The 26196-nt window shown below is 32.4% G+C and overlaps 1 protein-coding gene across 4 annotated transcripts; it reads right to left on the bottom strand.

Annotated features, from left to right (window-relative positions):
* Positions 1–696: 696 nt before the first annotated feature.
* Positions 697–25623, bottom strand: LOC139775896 (acyl-CoA Delta-9 desaturase-like). 4 transcript variants are annotated; one of them, XM_071712259.1, is made up of 7 exons: positions 25281–25623; positions 24961–25002; positions 6286–6820; positions 3997–4127; positions 3537–3742; positions 2737–2922; positions 697–2590 (listed from the first exon to the last, which is right to left on the bottom strand). In XM_071712259.1, the coding sequence occupies exons 3-7, from the start codon at positions 6563–6565 to the stop codon at positions 2275–2277; spliced, it is 1119 nt and encodes a 372-aa protein (XP_071568360.1). In that variant the 5' UTR covers positions 6566–6820; positions 24961–25002; positions 25281–25623; the 3' UTR covers positions 697–2274. The 4 variants fall into 4 exon arrangements, with proteins under 4 accessions (XP_071568360.1, XP_071568359.1, XP_071568358.1 ...); XM_071712258.1 differs by lacking the exons at positions 24961–25002; positions 25281–25623 and adding exons at positions 19446–19584; positions 20062–20205; XM_071712257.1 differs by lacking the exons at positions 24961–25002; positions 25281–25623 and adding an exon at positions 20062–20208.
* Between the last annotated feature and the right edge of the window lie 573 nt (positions 25624–26196).

The following is a 26196-nucleotide window of genomic DNA, read 5'->3' as shown; positions in this document are numbered from 1 at the left end:
TGGCATCACGAAATCTTTTATTTTCTTTTATTTTCTTTTATTTTCTTTTATTATCTTATTCATGTTGCATTCGACAATAGTATCCGTAAAATATAGATTATATGCGTATTTAAAGGATTACTGAGTGAAGCGGTTTATTTCAAAGACACATTTATATGAAGCAAATTATAACTAGAAGCTGCGTATATTACATATTAAAAGAGATTTTCTTTTTTAAAAAGATCTTTTTTTATTTCAGTATTGTATTTGGAACTACAACAAGCTTAAGATCTTCAGGTGGAAGTTACTTGTTACAGAGACAAAAAATACACCTATCATTTGCATGAAAATATTTTAACATTAACGAACATTGAGCAACCTATACGAAGAGCCTATTGACTGAGCCTACATGCAAAGCAAATAATTAAGTATGCCGCGAATGTACTTTACACTTTGTCCGCGATTAATGGAGTAAAATAGGTTCACATCAACAGTCAAATGATGACGATGCTTTTCATATTTGCGTCTTTTTGCGAGATTAATTCATGCATGTGTATACAGACACCAATATAATTATACATAGATTGTCGTAGCTATGCAATGATAATAAATAATTAAATTGTAATTCAAATTTTTGTTTTGTTATCAAAAATCGTACATCTTATATAAATATTATATTTTGTGGAAATATAGGAAGTTGTGCAATTAAAAAATATATTGAGACATTTACTTGCAAGTATAATAAATTTAATTATACATTTTGTATTTGACTGGTTAATCGGCTGTATTTAAATAAGTTACCTTAATAGTTAAATGTATCGAAAAATATAAGTTTAGCTGTTGCTCGCAACGATACACAAATGATTATTGTAACATATATATTTATGGACAATTATACTTACATACGTATTTAACAAGATGTTTATAAGTTCATTATTATTTCATAATTATTTATATCATACATTATAATTTTCAATATTATAATCTTATACATATTTTAAATTAGATTTCATTGGATAACTTTTAAACTGCAAGTTGCATGGAAAATTTCCATGTATCATTTTGTTAATTTAATATACAGTATTAAATATAAAATATTTTTAACACATTATGTAGAATACATATATAACAATAGGATTCGCTTGTGAACAATATAGGAACTGTGTTGGAAAAAATATCTTATAAAAGGCACCATAATTATCATGTATAATCATGTATAATCTGTTTAAGCTAATTGGTCGAAGTGACGTTTCGAGACTTTCGAGATACCAAAGTATAAAGCATAAAATTAAGCGTAACCATGAGAATATAAAAAAAATATACATTATTAAAAAACATAAAATAATTTTATCTTAAATACAATGTTATATTAAAAACAAATCATATCAAGATTGATATATCTTGATATGTGTTTCAAACTTTAATGGAGTATTAATTGAAATTTTTTGTTATTACACAGAAGAAACGAAATATATGAAAAATTTATTGAGAAAATTATCTCAATAATATGTGATGATTTTATTTTTATCCTCGATTTCTTTTCATATCGTCAAAAACAATAAATTTCAAATACCATTTCCTAGCTAAAGATTTAAAGGAATAAAGTATTTCAAGAATATACAAAACTTATCATAGAACATACCAATATACAATGGTCTCTCTCATTTAGATTATTGTACTTTGCGTCATTCACATTCAATAAAAGAAAACTTTTCATAATGCACAGTTATACGACAATAACAAATAACGATTACATACGTATTATATAAAACGTAATAATACGTATTATATTAAACAGTAGCTTTCCATGTACCAAACAATGGACCCTCGATTATGCGAAGTTATATAATATTTACCATTGGACGTTGTAAAATTTATTATTATGTTATATGTAACAAACAATTCTAACAAATCTCATAAATATACAATAAATAAACAACGTATGCATCTTAATTCTACGATGAATTTTATAAATAATTCATGGTTGTCGTAATTAAAAGAGTTTATTTATTAATCGCTGATTATAATCGAGAGCCAACTGTACATTTATCGACTATCTTGCGATTAAAATATCTCTTTAATTGTAATCGTTATAAACATTTCCCAATGGTATACAGCAATCTATGTGGAAGTTGAAGTTCCAGAGAGTCTTAAATCTGTATCAGTTTAGCTCAAATCTTTGTGAAAGATTTCACGTGGTCCACGTGTGACGTATTAAGGTGCTTCTCCTCAACGTATTTTTTTCGATCCATCCGAGAGAATTTGATCGGGACACGCCTCGAGTTTTTTTCAGTCTCACATTTCGTCATTACCCATCATATCCAACTCCGTCAGATCTTCTTTCGAAATGTCGACATCGCCGTAACCCCAGACGTGACTGCCATCGCCACATCGACGCGCCCTGCGACGGATCATATTTGGCGAGACGTATTTCAGATCGTAGGCCCAACCGATCCGTGCAAACAGATCGATGAAGGCAGTGGTAATGTTGAACGGGTAATCGCCCAGTTCACCGGTCTTGTAGTCCCATGGAAACACGTGATGGTAATTGTGATATCCCTCGCCGAGCGACGCGATCGACACCGCAATATTCTCCACCGGCGAGATGTACCTACGAGCAAATTGTTGAATTAAAGGTCTAATATTTAGATGAAATCCTCATATATTATATTTAAAAAAAAATCGAATTAAATAGTTGCTTTCTTTCAATCGTCCCACCAGCGGTGGTTTTCGATAGATTCGCGATTCAATACATACTTATCGTAGGGTTTCTGTCCCCACATGTGTGCCACGCTGTTAACGCAGAAGGCTATGTTTAAATTGACGCAGAAGCGAAGATTGAAGTTCACCCAGAATGAAACCCACAGCGACTCCGACCAGAAGTAGCAAGGAATCGCCACCGGTAATGCGATGGTCAGCAGCGCAAATAGAGGTATATAATACCTACAGATAGATTCATATTAAAATTAATTATATATATCACAAATAATTTCATTAATTTCATTAATTATATCACGCATAAATTTTCTGAATAAAATAAGAATAATGATAAAGGTGTCTTTGATATATCGCACTTCTAGAAGATTACTGTCACAACTCAAAAATTCACAATTTCCAGGAGAGAGGAAAAACAAATTTAATTCAATTTTTTTTTAATTGTGAGATAATTAACGCAATTACAATTATGATATTTTGTTATAATAAAACTCATACAGTTTCTTGTGTGTGTGAAGTAGTCTGGCGTGATTTACTTGTCAACTCACTTGTGACATTATTCATCCAGCAACCGCAACATAACCAGTTTAAAAGAATAACACTTTTGTCTCGTGTAGCGGATTTAGCATATAGACTTGTGACACTATTATAGCACGTAGGTAACATTTTAGGCATACTTTTTATGGGCTCAATTCAAAATCGAAATTTTTTGAGTTGTGACGCGGTATTCTTCTAGAGGTGCGATATATTTTATTTTTCCTTATATATTTTTTTTTGCAAATATTTTGCAATATTGAGAGAAAGCAAACGATGTGAACGAATGAGTACCATAAGCCTCTTGCCTTTTTTGCCACATAACTATGGGATCCGCTTCTAGATCGCTCACATCGACCGCCTTACGTTTGGCGACGACGTCAGGATGAGGTGTCGTAAAAAGCCACCCTACATGAGCGAAGAAGAAACCTCTCCTTACGTCATGGGGATCAGCATCGGTTTCACTGTACTTATGATGTACCCTGTGATCCAATGCCCACGTGTACGCATCTTTCTGCACAAGAAGAACATTATTAAGAAAATTCTTAGCAAAAATCATTAACTTGTTTTTTAACATGTATATATGTATATACATTAGACATATACTTACATGTGATTACATGTATCTATAATTATAAACTTATAATCTTTAATATAAATTATATTTTTCGTGTGACAGCGATAATAATACAGTCACAATCTGGTCACAATAGTAATAGAGAACTTACTATTAAGAAGATTATTGTTATTACATAAGGGTTTACATACTTGTCCTGTTATTGTGAAAAGGAGGACTAAAAGTAGACGCAGAGGCCATTTCGCTTTGTACGCCTTGTGCGACCATAATCTATGAACGCCAGCCGTAATACCAAAGCCAGATGTATAAATCGTCGTAAACGCTGTAATCATAAAAGATATATCCATCGACACATTCTCAGAACTTCAGAAGTATATACATTCGGGTGGTTAAAATAGAGCAGTAACATTGACGTATCCTACTCTCTATCCACTTGCTAAATTAGATTTTACGATATCATTTATTTTGATTGAAAAAACGAAAATTCTTTTTACGTGATAATTTGGACGTAATTTTTTGCATGTGATAATTTTATCCAATTTATTAACTTTATCTTCTATTTTTTTTTTTAGTTTTTCATCTTTACTATCTTTCAGTTTATCTAATTGTAAGTTCATTTTTATTTCAAATTCTCATATAATCTTTTCGTATTTTTAATATTGGTTCCTTACGAAGATAAGGTAATTTTCAAAGTTCGTGAAAGAGAAAAACAAGTTACTTAACAAATTGTTATAAATAAATAAATTAAGCTATAATATTTGTTCCTTCTTCTATCCCACGTTCTTTAGATTGTCGCTTGAGGATTGAAACGTTACATATTCACCGTGTCGCAAAGCGAAGGTAACCACGAATGCAGAAATCTGAGACGCGGTTATCGCGGTTTATTCTTCCGTTTTACGGGATCCAACGCCAGTAGGTTCGATACGCCGGCTTTAAACGTCAATCGAATGCAAACACGTGCGTTTGCGTAACCCGTCTCATTATCAGGCTTTTCTTGTAAGTGCTTTTACGGCCATAGCCGTGCGTGTTTTTAGCCATTTACTTTCCACGGCCAATGCCGCGTGTGTGATTCAACTCGCGGAATATAGGTAAGATAGGTAATAGTTATACCCGGTAGTGTATGACGCAAATTTTTATTTCAAGCGTCTTAACACTCGCATGGCGGCGCTTAATTTTTTTTTTTGCGGCTGTACTGGCAAGCGATCTCGATTTATACTTATAAAAAAGTACGGTAAAAATTAAGAAACAATTGTAAAAATATATCAAGAGCACAGAGAAAATGTGACAGCGTAAAAAAACAATACAAATATTTGTATTGTTTATAAAATAAAAAACAATTATCATGATTATTTCCTCTCTTGAATATCAACATTCCAATCTCAATGAGAAAAACTCTGTACGCAACAGCATATGACATTTATAAATTATCGCACCGACGTAATTTCGTTCGAATGGATTGCGTGCTCTCATCTACCCACATTGCACGCGTTGCAAAACATGTTTAAAAAACGACAGATTCGCAGATAGAAGGTAACCCAACGCTCACAATCAGAGTATAGTACTCGGTCAAGCGTTACGGAATTATCGCGCTGTTATTATTGTGATTAACTGGCAAATAACGCGAAATTATCGGCACGACCTACATTTTTACGCTAGCGTAAATCAAAGTTTCCAACATGCTCATATTTCTAGGATAGTTTTACGATAGCGAATAAAGCAATCTAACATCGATTCATGTGTTCCATGTAAATGCTAAGGTCATTAAAATTATAATTTTTAAAAAATAAAATTATAAAAAGTAAAAGTTATTTTTGCGTACGTTAAACTTAAATTATATTACTGTCATTTAAAGTGAAAGAAAAAAGATCAATTGCATTATATAACAAAAGATGGCATGTAATAAATAAAATAATATTAAGTATTATTTATTCTGTATTGTGATATGGGACAGTTAACTTGCAAACGCAAATGTTTTAATTAGATTCCAAAACCAAATAAGTATTAGCTGTGTGTTCTGTACGTAGATTATAAATTTATCTCCACCTGCCTGATAAACGAGATACCGAGATATCTATCTACCATATCTAGTATCCCAAAGCGTTAAAATTACTTGTTCAAATGCGTATTGTATAGTCTTAAAAGCTAACGAGAGATATTTATATCAATATCTATATCAAAATTATACAAAGCTGTACAGGAAGATGTGAAAAAAGTATTCTTTTCATAAAGTCGAAATTTTTATTATAATGTTGAATTCGCGAAAATTGGTGTTAATTGACGGTAAATTAAACATTTGAACAGTAAATTAAAATATTTGAGTTTACAAGTTAACTAGTATCTCTTTGTATCATAATACAGGATAAATAATAATATTATTTTATTTATTACGTGCCATCTTTTGTTATATGTATAATGTAATTAATCTTTTCTCTTTTCACTTAATTTTGTTATACACGTATGGATCAGGAAATTCGTCTTACCCCATAGCGGTGTAAGCAATTTCGCTTGCGTGAACACCAAATACAATCCGTAGAGACAACCGCCGTGTATGAAGATTTGCGCGATGAGGTCCAGCCACTTTATCCTCGGCACGTACTCGCTCTCGATCGACGACTTATCGTTCTTCTGAGTCGTCGCTTCATGGTTCTTCATTGTTTCACCGTTCGCCAACCGATTCCTCTTCAGCGTCACGTTACAATCCGTCTCTGTCTTGGGACACATTGTTAGCGCTATCCTTTCCTCGTTTGGCGACATCTTCATCGAGTTTCGTTCAAACGCTTTGCGGTCGTCTAGAAACCCCCGCGGACCATACACCAACAATCCACTGTTGATCTTCCGGCATATGAATCGATTCAATCGTTGCTCTGCATTTCAAGTAGCTCTCGCGAGATTGGCCAATACCCGTGATCCGATTTATCGATTGCGATATTGTGCAAAATCAATAAGAGCGAATCTAGATATAGCGAAGCGAAATTTCAGATCGACTCATCAGGCAGGACGGTTCTTTTCAGAGATCTAAAATAATGACAAATATGCATGTTGGTTAATATTTTTCTTTCAACAATATTCCTACAGCGTTAAACAACTTCAAATTTGTCAAAAGATCAACGTCAGGATTTTTAGAACATCTTGTTCACTTCTATCCTTTGATAATTCTACATTATTCGTTAAATAAGTATTTTGTGATAAAAGCGATCGAGGGGAATGCATGCTCTAGGACATTACATATTGATCGCTGATAAAGCCACTCAGCTTGCATCGCGATAAGATTTGTTCCCGGTATTCTCTAAAACTTGTGTTATCGAAAAAGATCATTTATTCAGGAATTATTTTATCTTTCATCGTTTGCTTTTTTTAATCAAATGTAGCATAGTTAATTTGATCAGTTTTGTTATGTTAGTACAAATTGACATTCGATAAACACCGATTTTTAATTACTGAATTATCTTAAATTTAGAACATCTGGCATACTTCAACGTCATTTCTGATAATCAACTGGGATGAGTTCGATGTAGATATCTTTAGAAGCATACGAATTTATGTGAATTATGGCAAGGCTAAGTCTCGCTAACACGTTACGTATATCTCGGTATGTAAATCAACCGAGCACGACCGCGGAAACATTTTCCACGGTGACTTAACAACGACAGGTGCAATCTGCAGAAATATCCTCGACCCAATATGCCGTGCATTATAACATGTTAGTCATTTGTAAACAGTTTTAGAATTAACACGTTAATTACATAAGTCACGTTTTATCTCCGAATACCCGATAAAAGATAAATATCCCTAAAATAGATAAAAGATAAATATTTCTCGTAATTTTTACAAACTAATCAAATATTGAAAAAGTATATCAATAATATAAAAATGGTAAATATATACGTATAACTTTTTATTTAAGCACATGTATTATTCGGAAAGCAGTTATTCATCGTTTTTTCGTATCTTTATAATCAAAATATAAATTAATGAGAGCATTAGCAATGTAATTAATATTATTGGGGCACAATTAATATTGTTCAGAGTATAATTGATTAGAAGTAATATCAGAAAAATTCGTATATTTGTAAATTTCTACTGCAAAAATAACCGCACAAAAAGGTAAAACTGCTGTTAACGCACTGAATGAGAGTCCGATGAACATTCTTGGCTAATTTGTAAAAGATGATAACAGTGCAGTAAGACACTTGTCGCTAATCCTTAAAATGTAGTAATACTTTAAAGGTGTAAACAGTAGTAATGCTTCAAATGTACATACATTATACAAATACAGCATGTTTATAGTAATTCAGTAATTAATAGCATCGTTTACACTCATAACTGACTATAATATATAGTCCAGAAAATTTATTACTACATTATTAATTATAAATAAAAAAAAATGCTACTCTCTCTTATATTGCTATTTTAAATAATACGATTATAATTTGCTATAATTATAACAATGACAACAATAGTAATATATTGTTATTCTTATAATTATACGTATCAAAAGTAGATTATGATACTTGATAATTTATCAAGACTTACAAGAATATCAGCTTTCTTCTGGTATATTAAAAAAATATACCCGGAACAAGTAACGCGCGCAACGTTTCCCGGTATTTCGATACAATATCTTTTTTTATGGATCTCCTGGTAGTGGAGAAAAAGCACTTTCAACCCTTCCCTTGGATTATTTAACGTTGATACAATATCTACTGATAATTGGTTACTTTCAACGCCAATGCCAAACTTCGAGGATGACAAGAGAACCGACTGATCGATCGATTGACAAACTCCAACTCGAAAACAATTCGCAACTCGTGTCGGAATGACGCAGTTCTGTCGCGTGAAATTAGGCGAAGTCATGCCTTCCACCATGGGCGAAGTATCAGATTACAAATAAATAATAATAATAAATCTAAATAATTTAGGTAAAAATAATGCATAATAGATGCATTATTGTTATGAGTACAAACATGCAAAAAGATGAATTAATTTACATATTATTATAACATTAAATATTAATGTTAATATCGTATATAAAAATTGTATCAAAAGTTATCTTGTATATGATTTTCTTCTGGTAATATTAACAATAATAATTTTCGCGTAATTGTCTTCGAAATAAAGAACCATTAAACCATTCTTCAGCTGATAAATTTGATCTGAAACTGCCTGTACTTTGCAAACATTTAAAGTAGAATGTGTCCTCCTTTTCGCACGTTTCTCGTCCTCTCCTTCAGCCCCTTTCTTTGCTGACTCGAAATTCGATCGATGTGCTCGCAACGACTGGAAAACGCGCTCATTGTATCTCGTAGCAGCGCGTCGCCGATTCTCGGATATATATACATATGCAAAGATATTCGGATGGTTGTCATGACCACACGTTATATGACACGACTTTGAAAATCAAGATCGACCGATCTTGTCCTTCACTGAAAACACGGCAAGACTAAACAAAACGTGGTAAAGTTTTACGACGCAACATCTCGTAACGGTGAATATGCGGTAATCTGCGTTTTATTTCGCGTTATTTTTTGAACGCTATAACGGACTGTTTTATATTATAATAATATTTATTAAACATCAATATGTAATTATATCATTACGTGCATGTATTTCTCTGCACACACACACACACACACACAAGTCAAATTATATTAATTTATTTAATTTATTGCACGACCCCCAATATCCATATCAATTTATTTTCAAAAATCTATCAAAAATTAAGTCAGCAGTTGATAAATAATTTATTCATTGTAATTAAATAAATTGATTACAGATCGATACCTATAGGTACAAGGATACTCGAATTTATAGTAGGAAATATTTAAGTAGGCTCTCGATAACACCTTAAATAGAAACAAGTGAAGTTATAGCCATTGAAAGACGTCATCAAAGATTCCTTAATATCCGTCTTGCCGGCTTCATTAACTCGAGCTATTTCTCATTAAACTAATGGTGTTTGCTCGCTTTTAGGATATTAGGTCAACATGTACCACAAGCGAAAAGCTTCGGAATACTTCTTATGATTAAAAGCAAATTGAATCTATAGAGTGCAGTAATGTTTACAATAATACGCGTATTTGATAAAGATAATATCATATGGTGAAAATTGAAATTATTTTTTCTATTTATATTGCATCTTATATTTGATGTTTCAAAATTGAATAACAATAAAACAATAATGTAAATAAATTTCAATTCCAGTTCAGATTTTAAAAACAAATCTAAAATTAGTTGAAAAATAAAATATTTTACATATTCTACATTTCTCATATTCTACATTTAATCTGATTTGTTTCAAGAAGAAATATTGCGTATACTAAATGCACCTGTTGATAAATTACTTATATAAAACTATAAATAGTATAAATCATCATTAGCTAACAACATTAAATTTTTCTCAATTTAGACAGACAAATGAACGAACAGTATTTACATTATTACATTTATATAAAAGCGAAAAGTGTTTGTTCAAGGAAGAGGGCATTCTCTCGAGTTCAGGCATTTCACATATCGGTTTAATTACGTTGGTGGATGTGGGCGCGAATCCGACCCCATTACGAGATACTTTCGGTCCATTCTGAATCTAAAGGTCAATTCACACTTGTAGGCACGTAAACTACGGAATCTAAACTACGGTGTCAAAAATATTCCCACGTTAATCGGTTTCTTTGTGTTGCGTAATATATGTGTTGCGTAATATATGTAAGTATATTCGTACGCACGTACATCATAGATGATAACACCCCCGATTTACATAAATTATTATTTTTTATATCTTCAGTTTTTATATGTTTTATATATTTTTTAACCTTCTGTTTATATCTTTAAGAGATTATTAAATGTACGTACATTTACTGTATTAAATAATCCATACTATGCACCTCTTGACAGATTATGTACAATCTAATATAAAGAATAAAGATAATTTTGTCTTACATAAATTTAGAAAAGAGGTTCACAAAAGGATAAGTCATCCGATAGGTTTACGAGAGAGTAGGGGAGACCGGGGCTAAAACGTCTACGGGGTAAATACGTCTAATCAAATATCTCGGAACCTGTATATTGTGCGAACTCGCTATTAACATTGTAAACGCTGCTTATAGTACCCATGTGACCAACGGAGTTTCGGCAGGTTACCTGCCGTGTTATGATTTTTACGAAGGCAAACGTGTTTTCGAAAGGTGAAAGTTACATTTTCTGTGCGTGGAAATTTTGTAATATCTGCAATAATATTTGCTCTCCAAATCTCGAGGTACGTGATTATAAAGAGTAATGGATGCTGAACACGAATCCAGTGTAGTTTTTTTCATTATCGTTGATGTCTAATATTTCGTGGGCGATCAAACCTGAAACTTGTGTTTGGGGCTAATCGGTCAGTAAGCAGTCCGGGTGCATTTCCAAGGCATTTTCGGGCTCACTGCATATGGAATATGGATGAGACGGGAATTACAACCGTTCAGACACCGAATAGAGTCATCGGACGTCGAGGAGTGAAACAAGTCGGGCGAGTGACTTCTGCGGAAAGAGGAACCCTCGTAACTATTTTTTAATAATGTTTCGCATAAAAATTTTAAATAAATTTTTATATTTTTCTCTCAAAAAACAATTATTGCATGTATCCTATTATTTTTTAGGATTAGATGTACGTATATGTATTGAAAATGCAGTGCAGACTGTTATACCCCGGCATTTTTGAAATTTCAATTTTTCCACCGTTGTCGTTTTTGCTCTATACCGGTTAAACAAAGCGACGTAGACAAAAATTTCCTATATAAATTTTGTAGCTAAAGGTTCACTCTTTACAGTGGTATACCACATTTAACTACAATTATTTATTTTGTTGTTAAAAATCAGCACCGAAAAAAAACGGACTGTTTAGCCCCGGTCTCCCCTACACCTTGTATATCTGACATCATGACTGTTCACGGGATTTTTCCGCGGTACCTGCGCTCGATCACCAACAACAAAGAACTATATTAGCATTTTTAATAAATAATTTGCGTAGTTTTGCATTCAGCAATTATGAGAAGCTCATATGTCATTAATTATCGATGCAATTTTGTAAAAATTTGAGAATAAAAAGATGCGCGGAATAAAAAGGCACAGTGTTTACATTCGCACAGCGCTCGAGCAAATGTACGGCATCTATTCTCATGGTCCTTTGATGATGTAATACGTCATAAAATATAATTATTTTAACGGAAATGGTAGGTTTCGAGCCAAACGCAGTTGTCTGAACGATTAAAACTGGACAAAAATTTGCCTTTATTCTACTTCGGTTGTGATTTTTTAATTTACAAGCCATTATTTCTGTTAATTGTTTGCTTTATCTTATTCTATCAGTAAACATTTCTGTTTTCTCATCTACCGATTTTTTTACGATGACGATATTAACGATGACGGTATTAACGATCAAAGATGCACATGTATGCATACATCGTAAAGATATACTTGCTAAATAAAAAGCTATTACGTGTTTGCGATTACGAAACTTTCCTAAGTCACTATGAGATGCCAGATTTCCGAACATTAGAAGATATCCTTTAAAGATTTAATGACATAAGTATACTTCGGATACTTTTTCATTACAAATTGAATAAAAAATGAGATTTATGAGTATATATATATATTTTTGTATAGGTACTATTATACGCAATTAATTGTACAATTAATTATCGTATCTATACAAAACAAAAACGCGATTAATTTAATTCAATGTTAAAAAAGATTTGTTACTTAATTGTAAAAAATTGACCCGCTAGTTCAGCAGCGAATTATACGATATTTGCTCAATGACACAATTGCGAATGAAATGTGCGCCACGTACGATCAATATTTTCTCGTTCGCATACACGCTGGTTTCAAATATCGCTATTTCAATCTTTGACAATGATGAACGTACCTACATGTATCTGACGTATCTGTCACAATGCGGTACTTCATTTTCTACCACTGACCTCCCTTTGTTACAATTACGTTATTTGCTCAGCTCATTTAATTGTTTGTGAACTACTTCTCGCAACGTCGCGTCTCGTCACGCGTCGCATATTTACTCGAGTGCACGTTTTACGAAATATCGATTTCAATTATTCGAGAAAATTATTAATTTTAAATAAGTTAAAAACATTGAAAACAGGTATCTATTATTTGATTTCGTTTTAATAATATATCATTATTAGAAATTAAATTACGTATTTCGCTCTTTACTATTATTTTTTTAAATAAATAAATTACATCTACATTAGAGAAAATAACGTAACGCCCTGACATCGGGAAAATACGCATTCGTGCTGCACACCCGTTATATCGTCGGTGATGAGAGAGATGCGCCGTCAGTGGCGCCATGGATCCTAAGTATAGGAGATGGATTTGAGGTTCTCTCATCAATGGAGATAGAAAAGTTGTTCATGTTCTTTTATCACGATACCATTTTGTAGAATTGTATCCATCCGTTCTTAACAGATGGCGGCGAACCATCTTGACGAAGTGCTTACAAATCGTAAAGTGCAATTTTTGAAATTCTTTATTACGTACACGCCGTATAAATTTGTTCTAATTCAATACAAAAAGATTATTCTAATTTACTATATCTTGCCTGCACCATTGCAGTCAGTTGAAGATGATTTATTTATACTTTCGATCAAGTTGACAGATTTCGTAATTCTATGCTTCCGCAAATTGCGAAATGTATCGATTAAATGAAAGCGATGATTAAGCGCGTGCGTTGCTCGTATTATCGCACGCAACTTTGTTAGAAACTTTCGATAACCGATTCTTGTGTATTCCTTATTGTAAAATTGTGATTATTTTTAGAGATAGTTGCCTGCGATTTCGCACACCTGTGCCTACAAATATATTATCGGGCGATAACGAGAAGATATTAGTCACGCCAGTGATACGGATAGATCGCATAAGCATCGATCTTCCTGTGAATGAATTACATAATGAATTATTACGCGAATTGAACGACATTATAAACGACATGACTCACTGTATCACCGCCAAAGGCGGGACGTAACATACTATGTATGTAATTGTGATTCATTCTAAACTTTTCCTCGGAAAATAATCCCCGTGTATAATTGCACTGTTATTTCTCTAAATTATAGAAATATCTTTTATTGAACAATTACCCTTAATCTCTCTCAGATAGTGAGAGTTGCAGTCTTACTTCTCGGCAGTCTTACTTCTCGATTTCTTATTCCCCGACATGCGTGCGAAGCGAAGCATGTATTTTTGTACTCTATAATGAGCTATAAATACATCGCGCCTACTGCGATAGTAAACGTTAGTTCTTTCCTGCTGCGGTATTCTAATAATGTAGCTTCATTCTGAGCGCAATAATTTTCATTGGAAAACCGACGCAAGGAGTGACCATACAGGGTAGACACAGGGTGTGTCATCGACAAATTTATCTACGATATCTGTTTCCGCAATCGGGTTATCTTAGTAGCCGCGGCTTTGATCGGTTACCTTTGACCAAAGTAATATATTAGTGGTATAATATAATATTAGAATTTTGTTTATGTAACAATTTATATATAAAACGTTGCACACCATTTTCGCTAATTTAATGCGTCGCGCGAAGGGAGAAATTACTAACGCCTGGGGCAACGAGAATTAATTAAGCGTAATTGCGTAAAGCACTATGACCCCGTTCTCCTGATAAACTCTGATCAGTCTCTCAGGTTTGATAGTGATTAATGCAAGAATTACGAGTGGTAAACAAGCAATAAGAGTAGCGCAACTGCGCATTAACTATTATCTTTCATGAAAATTGTTGTTATTAAAAAAAAATATCTTTTAAAAGTTCTTGAGTAATACACGATAACCTAAATGTAATATGTACATGAGAAGAGATAATTTTTGCTGTAGATAATAAAATAAAAAAGTTTCTTCGCCTTTTTCATCACATCTTAAACTGCTCCAATAATTTTCAATACCTTTCAGATAACATAAGTATTCAAAATAATTCCCAGTTATTAAATCTGAAGCTTTATATCAATCAAATAACAAATTAATTCACGTAAACGCGCAGTCAATTAAAGTCAAAGACTACAAACAGCGATGATTAATGCCAATGTAGCATCTAGTGTAGGTAATAGAAATAATTCAATTGATTGTGATCTGGCAAAAGTGAGCAGCACAGCCGAGAGACTAGCGACAGAACGAAGAAAGAATAATTATGTAAACGTATTATTATTTTGCAATTTTAAATTATTTATCTTACTAGATATATTAAATGATTATTTAAAGCAAGACACTTAACTAGAATGCGTATCGACTATTAATATCGCTGACAATGAACGCCAATTGATCAGAGCATTCAGATCAATTTTGCAATGTACTTGTCTCTAAATTTGCACTTTAACTTGCACTTTAAATTTGTCTCTATCGTATCGAGAATATTCAGCATAAAAAGTCATTGAACGAAAAAAATATACAAACAATATACATCTATATTCTCGTGATAAGACTACTTTTTCGTGAGAGTATTCTTATCACGAGAATTTATTGCAAGAAATCACGAATATGTGAAATAATACTTTTTTTCTCGTATGTTCTCTAAGCATAAGCATAAAAAAAAACATTAAATATATTTAGATACGTGACAATTATTACATTTTTTAACATATGAACAACTTCAATACGGCAATTGGATTCTGATACGAGAAAAGGTAATTAAACGCACGTGCATTAAAGTTTTCGTGATGGAGTACATTAAAAATTATCATGGAATCGTGGAAAATGTCGCGCGATCTCTCATAATCTAGTTACGACCAATACGCGTGGAAAGTTTTGTTGCAAAAGACAAATACCGTCGCGACGGACGATCGGCAATTCATTCTACAATTCACGAGGCGGCCAATCCATCCATCCGTTCGGAGCATCGTCTTCATTTCATCTGTGCCCGACTGTGTTTAATCGGAATTCATAGTTCACGGTCGAATCGTTCTTCATCCTGCCACTCCTCGTTACCGAGAATTTTCTACCGCTTGTCTCAAACAGTCTAGTTGTCGACGTAAGCATAAAACAACAGAGACACACCGTGTCATCGAAAAATGAAGCCACGTAAATGCAATTCGAAATCGTCATATTGTCAGACGATTGTTGATACGAATGAGACGTATCGAAAAGGATACGCAATTGCATTTATAAAACCCACTGTATAAATTAAATCCTAGAACAATAGTCAGAATAATACATTTTTTAGTTCTTAAATTTGTCTTTATTAAGTCAATTTCTTTCAAGGAATATATATTTTGCGCTAAAAAGATGCTAATTAAATTGTTAGAGGAATTTTCTAAACTTCAACGGAAGTTGCATGGATATCAAACAACGAACAAACTATTAGGGTTCGAGGGTTAACAATCGTGCATAACATGCAAGATTGTTTAGGAGGAAGTGCGCATTCATGCGGTGAATCTCGTGTTTCAATCCACGCCCAGATTACCTATGTGTTACACACATTACGTGACAAGCTACCTGTCATGGTTTTAAAAAACCGCCTTAAAATGGCTTAAAACCTTCGCTAGTGATGAATCATGTGTAACGCATATGATGGCATGTGTATTTAAAAGAAATTAAGAAAAAATTCCATCTTCTGTGAATGGAATTGCTAAAAAATAGTAAATAAAAAAAAAGATTTCCTTATCTATACTCTCTTAATAAATCTCAGTACTACGTACAATTATATACGCATTATCATTATTACATGTACATGACCAATCAATTTTGCAAACATTACGCTTGCATAATTAAATGATTTATTAACATCAAGCTGATAACTACCAATTAAAACTCTTCATCATAAAGTTGAATTTTACATATATTTTTGATAAACTTAAAATGATCTGTGAGTGACAGATTTACTTTGTTTATTAACTTAAAGAAAAACTCTTCTAAGCGAAATTGGCAATACATTGAGCTATAACCTTGCAATTGTTAAATAATGATCAATGTACTTTTAAATAAAAACTCAACTATAAATCAAGATATTATTTGTGCATCAAGAATGAAGCAAATCGTTCCAAATATAAATATAGATGATAACGAAAGTCCAGATACGTCGTGAGCTTCTTGGTCATCAATTTTTGTAAAAACCACTTTCATATTAAAATTATAAAAGTAGATAAAGAGGATTATCGCTAACAAGAGAATATAGAAAATTTATAAGATTACATATATGTATTTAAATATTAACAAGCATACGTCATATCATTGATTAAACACATAATTATTAGTGATTAATGGTTATCAATAATTTAACAGTCCATTTTTTACACTTTATTTCGACCTTCAAAAAGATAAGGATGACGATTAATAATGTAACGTTGATTGCTGAATAAGCAACATAAAAAATTAATACTTCTTATATAATACTTTATTTTACGTACACGGAAAAAATGATGCTATATTAACAATTAGATCTAATTGGAAATAATTTTGTTAATTCAATAACAGTATTAATAAAATAAATATTTGTTTTATCAAAACAAGAGTATAATGTATTGTATTAACAAGATTATTTCCCGTTAGACTGTTGCTATACAATACATTTTCTTCTGTCTTTTATTTCAACTCAATGTGAGTTCTTCTCGAAAATATAAAAAATATCACGGTCATAAAATAACAACGATTAAGATCACATTAGAAGTAACGTTAAAATAGAACAACGTGCGATAATCTTAAAGATTGTTCAAGAGTTGACTAGGCTCGAAGTCGCACGACACATTAGATAGGAGGAAATAGATATTTCCACGTACCTGAGCTTTACATTTACACAAGGTGAAGATAACGGTGAAGAAATATACAGGCAGCTGAGTGCGCACCAAACACATGGGAACGTAGCGTTTTTGAAGCATAACGAAAACACGCTGTTAGAAATCGCGCTGCGAGATATCGAAAGAATTTATATCGTTCATAAAATCAATTTTGAAAATATGTATCATTGGGAATGTCTAAAAAAATAATGGAGATAATCGATTAATATTGGATTATCTTTATATCATTGATTTTTTATATCAATTGATTAAAGTTCTTGATAGTATCAACATCGATTAATGTTAAGTTGCTTAATTAATTTCTTCCTTGTTATCTTTAAAATAAAGTGACGACTTATATATGCTATTGTATTTTCTGCAGGAAGTAATATATACACCGCGAGTATATTATTTTTCTTTTGCAGAAAATACGATAACACACTAAAAGTTTGTAAATAAATAGTAGCGACATTTATCTGAAGTTAGAAATCGTCAATATTGAATAAACCATAAATGATAAAGTGGAGACATGCAATAAAAAGTATTTACATATCAATTAATCAAGTTGTAGGAAATCTACGAAATAATCGACTCTCCAAAGAAAATAATATCAATCATTCAGACTGACATTTGTTAAATATGGGTTGTGCCCATGAACACTCGTTAAAGTTAACTGAGATTTGATCGATTCTCTCTCTTTCCCTCCCTCCCCTCCCCCTCTCTCTCTCTCTCTCTCTCTCTCTCTCTCTCTCTCTCTCTCTCTCTCTCTCTCTCTCTCTCTCTCTCTCTCTCTCTCTCTCTCTCTCTCTCTGCCGTTTTTCTTTGAAAAGCCTAACAAATGGAATATTATTTATAAGTTGCATTTAACTGTACCTGTTGTAACTTACAGATGATTTAACTGTACCTAATTACAATTAAATTATCTGTAAGTTACAACAATCGTTGAAGAGTTTTATATCACATATACTTCAAACTGTTGAACGCGACTCGATAATATTTACTTGTTATGTTTCATTTACAATTCTGAACATACGGAAAATGCTTATTTAGTATCTTCTCTTGTTTGCTGAGACCACTTTGTAAATACATTATTACCGCCAGTCTCCAATTTCACACGTGTACATCCCATACACGTCCTACCAGTAATTAGTTGCACGGTAATTTTGCAAGTTATACACTGCGCCAGAAGTGGATTATAACGATGGAATGCAATAAATTCACAAAATGAATATAATTGATGCCCGATCACGCGACCGTATAGTGCACGATGTCGCAAATAATGCCTGTAATTTATCCTCGGACGTCTCACATGACATTGACTTAAAATACAATTGTATAACATAATTTTGTCAATAATACAATATTTTTTATTAATAAGACTACGTCGTGTCTCAACATGTAACGCGTGCACGGAGAGAATTTTCTCTTAAAATTTACCCTGAAATCATGGTAGTTGTGGGACAACATGTACCACCAAGAATTTTATGCGAGCTATTCTGATTAATATCTACCAGAATAAAAAATATGAATATCTATTACATTAAAATATAAAATATGTTTGATTAATTTTACTAAAATATATCTAGGAAATTTCAATAATTTTTCAAAATTTACCAATCTGCTTGGTAATTTTTATCACGTTGTTTGTAAAATGTCTTTTGTACATTTTAAAAATTCCTTGGTGTTGCCAAGTTGTCCCAAGTTTTTAGTGAATTTAAGGGTAAAATATAACAAAAAATTCTCTCCGTGTGGATGTTATTTAGATATCTTAATAACTGAGCATTTATCAAATGTGTAAATATCTCATACGTTTTGTCTAACTGTATTCAATTCTCCTAGGGTCCTGGGAACAACACATTTACCGGAAAGACACTTACCGGACCGGAATATAACGCGACACTTGCTCCTCTCCTCAAGACTGTCCACGATCTAACAGGCTATCGCGGCTGTAGACGGTTTTTATAAACCCTCTGCGATAACGTTGGCGATAAGTCCACTTCGCGAACCCGGGTCTCTCTGTAGTTTAAATTCGATTCAGATTCGTGATTCGAGCGCACGTATAGTCGCTTATAGTTTTATTACATATATGCAGGAAATTCTGGGAAACTCGATGACGTTATTTCGTCTAGCGTGCAGTTAGTCAATCTTCATAGAGCACGACATATCTTTTCGCGAAGCGATCGAAAATTCAGTCCACGAGTGTCGACTGCCGTGGCAACGCGTGCCGATCAGCTGCTCAGCATTCACGACCGGTGTCACCGGGATCAAAGGATTCCGCGTGCGAGGTGTCTCCCATCAGGCTAATCGAGAAACGCTCACGGTTGCAAGAAAAAAAAACTTTTCTTTTTATCCCATTATCGCGTGTTTCATCGTGTTTACGTGCGAGATCGAATTTTTCGAACTTTAATTTCGAACGCGCTTTCCACCGCGACGCGCGCGTTTTTATAATCCTATCAGTTGATCAGTTATTTCTTTATCGGTTGAATTACTCACTGTGTCTACGACGGAAAGTTGTAAGGGAAATCCACGGCCACCTGCCAACGAAGCGCGCGTACGAATGCAAACTGAGCGTCGTCGCGACGTGACGGCTTTCACACGGCGCCGGGTTCCCCCGTTTTGCAACATCGCAGGCGGCGATCATCATCGGTGCCGGCACCGAGTAGGTTTTATAGCTGCAGATGGCGCCAGTCCATGAAGATCCATGAAGATCCAGGAAGAGCCATGATTAATTAAAGGGATCCCAGTTTTGAAACGTAACTCCGCGATAACAAGTAATTAAATTTTGGAGCAAAGTTTCCATTTTAAAGCAATGCAAATGCAAGATTAAGAGTAGATAGAATAAAGAATACAGTCATGTAAGTAGATTTGAAATCAATTTTTCTCTGATAAAAATCCTGTGATTCTCCAATTCTTGGAGTTATCAGCCATCGCAAACACTGCCATGCAAATCCAAGTGTGTTATTTTAGCTAAAGCTCTTCTTACACATTTCTTGCCGTTTTAAATAACGTCATTTAACACGATTGAACGTATTAACTTTTCATTTAATACGATTAAACATGTTAAATGACGTAATTTAACACATAAAGAAACATGTAAAAAGAGTTTCAGTCTAATGTGTCATTTTTAGACGTTTATGCGTGTAAAAATAACAAACTTCACGGAGAAAATTTTATATTAAATTTTACTATGCTGCCGTACCAACTGCGGACCATCAAGACGCCACAAGTTTAAATGCTACGATCATAGCATTCAATGCTATAATTATATGCATTCAATGCTATAATTATAGCATTAAATGCTATGATCGTAGCATTAAATGCTATGATCGTAGCATTAAATGCTATGATCGTAGCATTAAATGCTATGATCGTAGCATTTAAACTTGTGGCGTCTTGATGGTCCGCAGTTGGTACGGCAGCATAGTAAAATTTAATATAAAATTTTCTCCGTGTTGGATTTGTAGTGAAGAGATGGTTTGTAAATTAAGTTTCGTGAGATACACCGAATATACTTATAGCGCAATCTTTATTAACTCAATTTTAAGTGGACCTTGATAACATTTTAACTTATTATTTAACTGCAAAATATTTAGACGTCAATAAGATGACTTAAATTTTTTACCTGCTTTTAATCTTTAACTGCACGGGCGGGGTCTGGGTGGACCCCAAGTGCTATTTTTGTTACGCATTTTCTCAGTTGTGCGAGATATGTGTTTTATTTATTATGTACTCTAAAACTTACATATCTAACATTATTTTTAGAGAAAACAAAAAAAACTTATGGGAATCCCTGCAGATCCCACCTGTGATTATATGTTGCTAAAAATAACGCGTGTACTTAAAGGTTAAAAAATATGAAATCTTATACCTGTTATAAAATGTTTTTTGTACTTTTAATGTACATCACAATTCGGATAAATAGTTACATAGACGATCGAATTGCGGTTAATAACCTATATATATTTAAGTAGAAAAGAGAAATCGATTCACCGATTTATTGATACGTGGCCGGTGTTACATTAGCCTGCATTGCATGAAGAGCAAACCCCGACAGTTTCGATCGATATCACATGCACCGTACGCTGTTATAAGATTCGGGAATTGAGAGAATGGATCATTATGCATTATTGTTGCTCAAGTTTCATAATGCGACAATTTAAAGCGCCTACAGGTATTTTATACTCGTAAAATAATCGTAATTTTCAATCTTTCATTAAGAACGTGATTAATTACAGCCTTGTGTTCAAGGATTAATGTTCTATAGATTTATAAAAACTGTCAGTTTATTGTCAAAAAATATTTTACATTATTTTAATTATTCGAATATTTATTATAAAAATGTAAAATATATATACTAACAAAGAGCCATTTAAAGCAAATGATATATCAAAATGATATATCACACGGGCGTTTAAAATCCCATCAAACACCGATTAATAATCATTATAGAATTAAAAAAATTGCAAAAAGAGCTACATTAAATTGCATATAAAGACAAATATGTCGATAGATAAATAATGATTGATGATAAATAACACAAGGGACTCTTGATAATGACATTAATAAGTGACAAATAAAAAAAGGGGGGGGAACATTAGACGATGCGTAAATAAGTCAACGTTATATTGATCTTTAATCACTAATAAGATACAAAATTATAAATCGGACGTTTTGACTCCGCTTTGAGCCATCTTCAGCGACAGGGTAACAATTAAATTTAAAAAATCTCACATTTACCGAGATATAAATGAATAACTTGTAAATTTGGTGTAATCTAAGAATAGCGTGATTCTCCACGAGGAAATCTAAGTAAAACTTAGATAATGATCACAGTTTATTACATGATCGAAATCAAAATGGCATTTATAACTGAGCAAAAAGAGAAGTGAGATCATTTATCCACCAGTTCAGAGAATAAGCATTGAAACCGAACTAATTTGAGGTGTATTAAGCTATCTAAGCCAAATTATCCGGATATAATTAATTATATATAAAATTAATTTATTAATTATTTGTAATTTTTTTCTTTCAAAAGTAATTTCTTTGCTCCAACTATTAAAAAGGGCTAGATAGCTTAAGATTATACTACCACGCCATTGTAAAAAAAAACATATACATAAGTCTATAGACTAGAAAGCAAAAAATAGCAAATGATTAGCAAATTAATTATACCTATATATAATTTATTGTTCTGATAATTTGGCTTATTGTTAGATAGCTTAATACCTACTAATTGGAACAATTCCATTAAGCATGAACATAACGAGGTCATTGTACGTCTTATTAACAAAACAATCTGCAACAACCTCGTGTACTTATCTTACAGCTTCTAAGTTATAAATAAGAAGTGTTTTCTTGTCTTTTAAATATATTATTGTTTCAACTGTAACGACATTCGTTACTTATACGATTAATATATAAATATATGCATAGAAATATTAAAAATTTGAAATCTATGTATAAAAACACATACAATTACATATATATATATATATATATATATATAAATTACACAAATATATGTCCATATGTATACATATTATAACATTTCATAAACATAGGCATAGAAAAATTTTATGAAATATAACAATAAAACAAAAAAATATTAAGTTAAATAGCAAATATAAAAATGTCAATTTCGCATACTTGAACAATACTTGCGTATGCAAATACGCGAAAAATCTCAATATAATAATAGAAATTCACAAAACGCGACGCGAAAAAGTCAAAATTTTTAGTTCAATATTCAGTTTAATATAGTATACTATATTAGTATATAGTATACTAGTATATAGTATATAGTATACTATATAGTATACTAGTATATAGTATATAGTATACTATATAGTATACTATATTAGTATATGAGTACAGTCGGAAATCAATGCGATTATTGGAAGCATTCTAATTACTACGCATGCAATATAATCTGTTCCTTTCAGTTGCATTATTCCGTATTATTTTATATACGCGTATATTCTATACACTACACGGTATATAATCCTAAACTTGATATATTCCCTTATATATGAGAACTGATGGATATAAGAATTTATTGAATTGCAACAAAGAATAAGAAAGAGTATAATCGAAAAGAACAGATTAAAGTTACAGTAGAAACTCGGAGCTCACCATTTCGCGACGTCCTTCGACGTCCACCGATGAATCTTCCGCTGCAATTTCATCCGCGACAACACTCGGAAATAGTCCAATAGCATTCCTGTCCAATAGCATCCCACGTCGATTGCACTTTACTTCAGTACACACAATACACTCGCGACACGAATTCGCGGAATTATATTTATGGCAAATTTAATAATATGATTACAATAAACAATTAAAAACGAATATAATAAAAAATGAAATTTGCGAATTCGATTAAAGAGTTTCTATGTCCATTGCACTTTATTTTGTATTAGTTCACATGAGAATGCACCCGCGACGCGAAATACTAAATTTAATTTACGAATTTATTGAAAAAATCTTTATGGCAAAAAATTACTTTTTATAGATAATCTATCGCGTAATAGTTAGAGATAAAACATGAAATATGCTTAAATCTGGAAAATAAAGCGTGCGAATTTTTCTCATACAACTTATTGTTAGTGTATGAAAATTGCAATATTCCTCCGCAATATTTTTGCGAAGATCACCTGACTTTGCAATATCTCTGTGCGAAGTTTGTTCTTGCAATATTTCTGCGAGAATCGCTTCGCCCTCAATATCCTTGCGAAGCTTAACAATTTCTTTGGAAGTATCGTTTATAGAAATCGCAATATCGAGAGAGATAAGTGTATGTAAAAAATCAAATTTTAAAAATCGTAACGGTATTTAAAAATTGTAAAGTAGTTGTAGTAAAACACACGCAAAATGCTACTACAAAATATTTTTAATATTTAAAATTCGCGCATTTACTTTCATGAAATTCATATTCGTCATTAGCGTCAATTTTAACGCTAAACGAGGTTCATGCAGAAAGGGGAAATCATCAAGAACGGATAAGAGATGTAAGTCGACACAATGACAAATCGCATTTATATTTATGAAAGATCGTATGCATTTTATTGTTGGAAATCAATTCTGAATTATATTATAGTAAAATATTAAGATATTTATTCAATCGTGACTGTATAATAAAATATTAATTAAGATTATCAAAGACAAAATTTTAGAAATATTATAACAAAGTTGTTAAAACTTTGAGCAAGTATTTTTGATATGTATCTATCTTTTCTTTCAATAGAAAACTGACTTATATTTCTTTTTTATTCGACGCTTCCCATGCGAATGTTCGCATCTACAAGTCTACAAGCAAAATAAATCGCATTGATTTCAGAAATTACGATTTCGGCGGAAAGAAAAACCATCACCTGTACCCAAAATTCCACTCACCGATTCCGCCGACTCAGGACTGGCTACGTTCCGCATCTGAATCTGCAACAAAAACATTATACCACTGATTAGATTAAATTAATAGTTTAATAGATAAATTGGAATTATTTGTTAATTCGTTAAGTTACTTTATCTTCAAATTAAATTTATTATAAAAAAATAATTAAAAACTATTTTTTAATATACTAATTATTTTGGCAAAAAACGTAATAGGCGTAAGGTACTACTAGCTTTGAAGCATTTTCTAAAATACATTTAAATTAATACTGCAATTAAATAAAGTTAAATTATCAAAGTGGAATAAGCGTGTTATATTATACCTTCGTGCCGATCCTGCTTGGCCCGAACCGGATCCTCCGGTGCTGCCTTCGTCGAAATTGACAGATTGCACTTTACTCTTTATTATTTCATTAATTTTAACATTAATCACACACGTGCGCGCGTATAATTTATATTTCTCGCCCCAGAATAATTTATATTTCTTTGCATAAAAATATTGTATGTATTATATATTATATTTTCGTAACGGTTGATGCCGCACGACCCGATCACGCGTGGGCCTCGTGCGCGAATTGCCGAACCGGGGGAAGATCGCCGAATACGTGTATTCGAGACCGCGGCACAGTCAGTCGCTCCAACAACCGCCGAACGAATAGTTAGATCGCTCCGAGTTCGCCTAGTCACTAACATACTTATTATATTCTATTTGCGTATTTTTATCTTAAATGAACGTGGAGTGCCTCCGAGAAATATTAATACGAAGCGCTGAACAGTCAAACGATTATATAATTGACAAGTGCCCGCCGTATATGGTACGCGCGACCGGTGAGCATCGCGCCAAACGTTGTACACCTATCAATAAATAAATTTTGTTACCAGCTTTTCGCATTGTACGTTCAACGGTACACAAATATCAATTATCACGTATAATTTGATACGATGATACAAGAGGAACTTAATGTTTAATCGATCTATTAATATTATTTGTAACATTCCCGAAAAGTAAATGTAATTGCCAAAATACAGTTTATTTTATATACTCACATTTGAGTTTCTATACACATTAGCGTAACATTTAAATCGTAGCACCATCTTAATATGTTCGATGTAATGTAATCATAATAAAACGCAATAAAAAATATAACTGTTAATTAAATTATAATATAATAATATTATAATACTTTAATTAAAAAATAGTTACATTTCAAAGCGCGTTATACATTAAATTAACATTGC

Source organism: Temnothorax nylanderi, unplaced genomic scaffold, assembly GCF_030848795.1.
Source record: "Temnothorax nylanderi isolate EJ_2023f unplaced genomic scaffold, tnyl_v1.0 TNYL_tig0108_pilon, whole genome shotgun sequence".
NCBI lineage: Eukaryota > Metazoa > Arthropoda > Insecta > Hymenoptera > Formicidae > Temnothorax > Temnothorax nylanderi.
The sequence above is the reverse complement of the archived record's forward strand: the minus strand, read 5'-3'. Positions and strand labels throughout refer to the sequence as shown.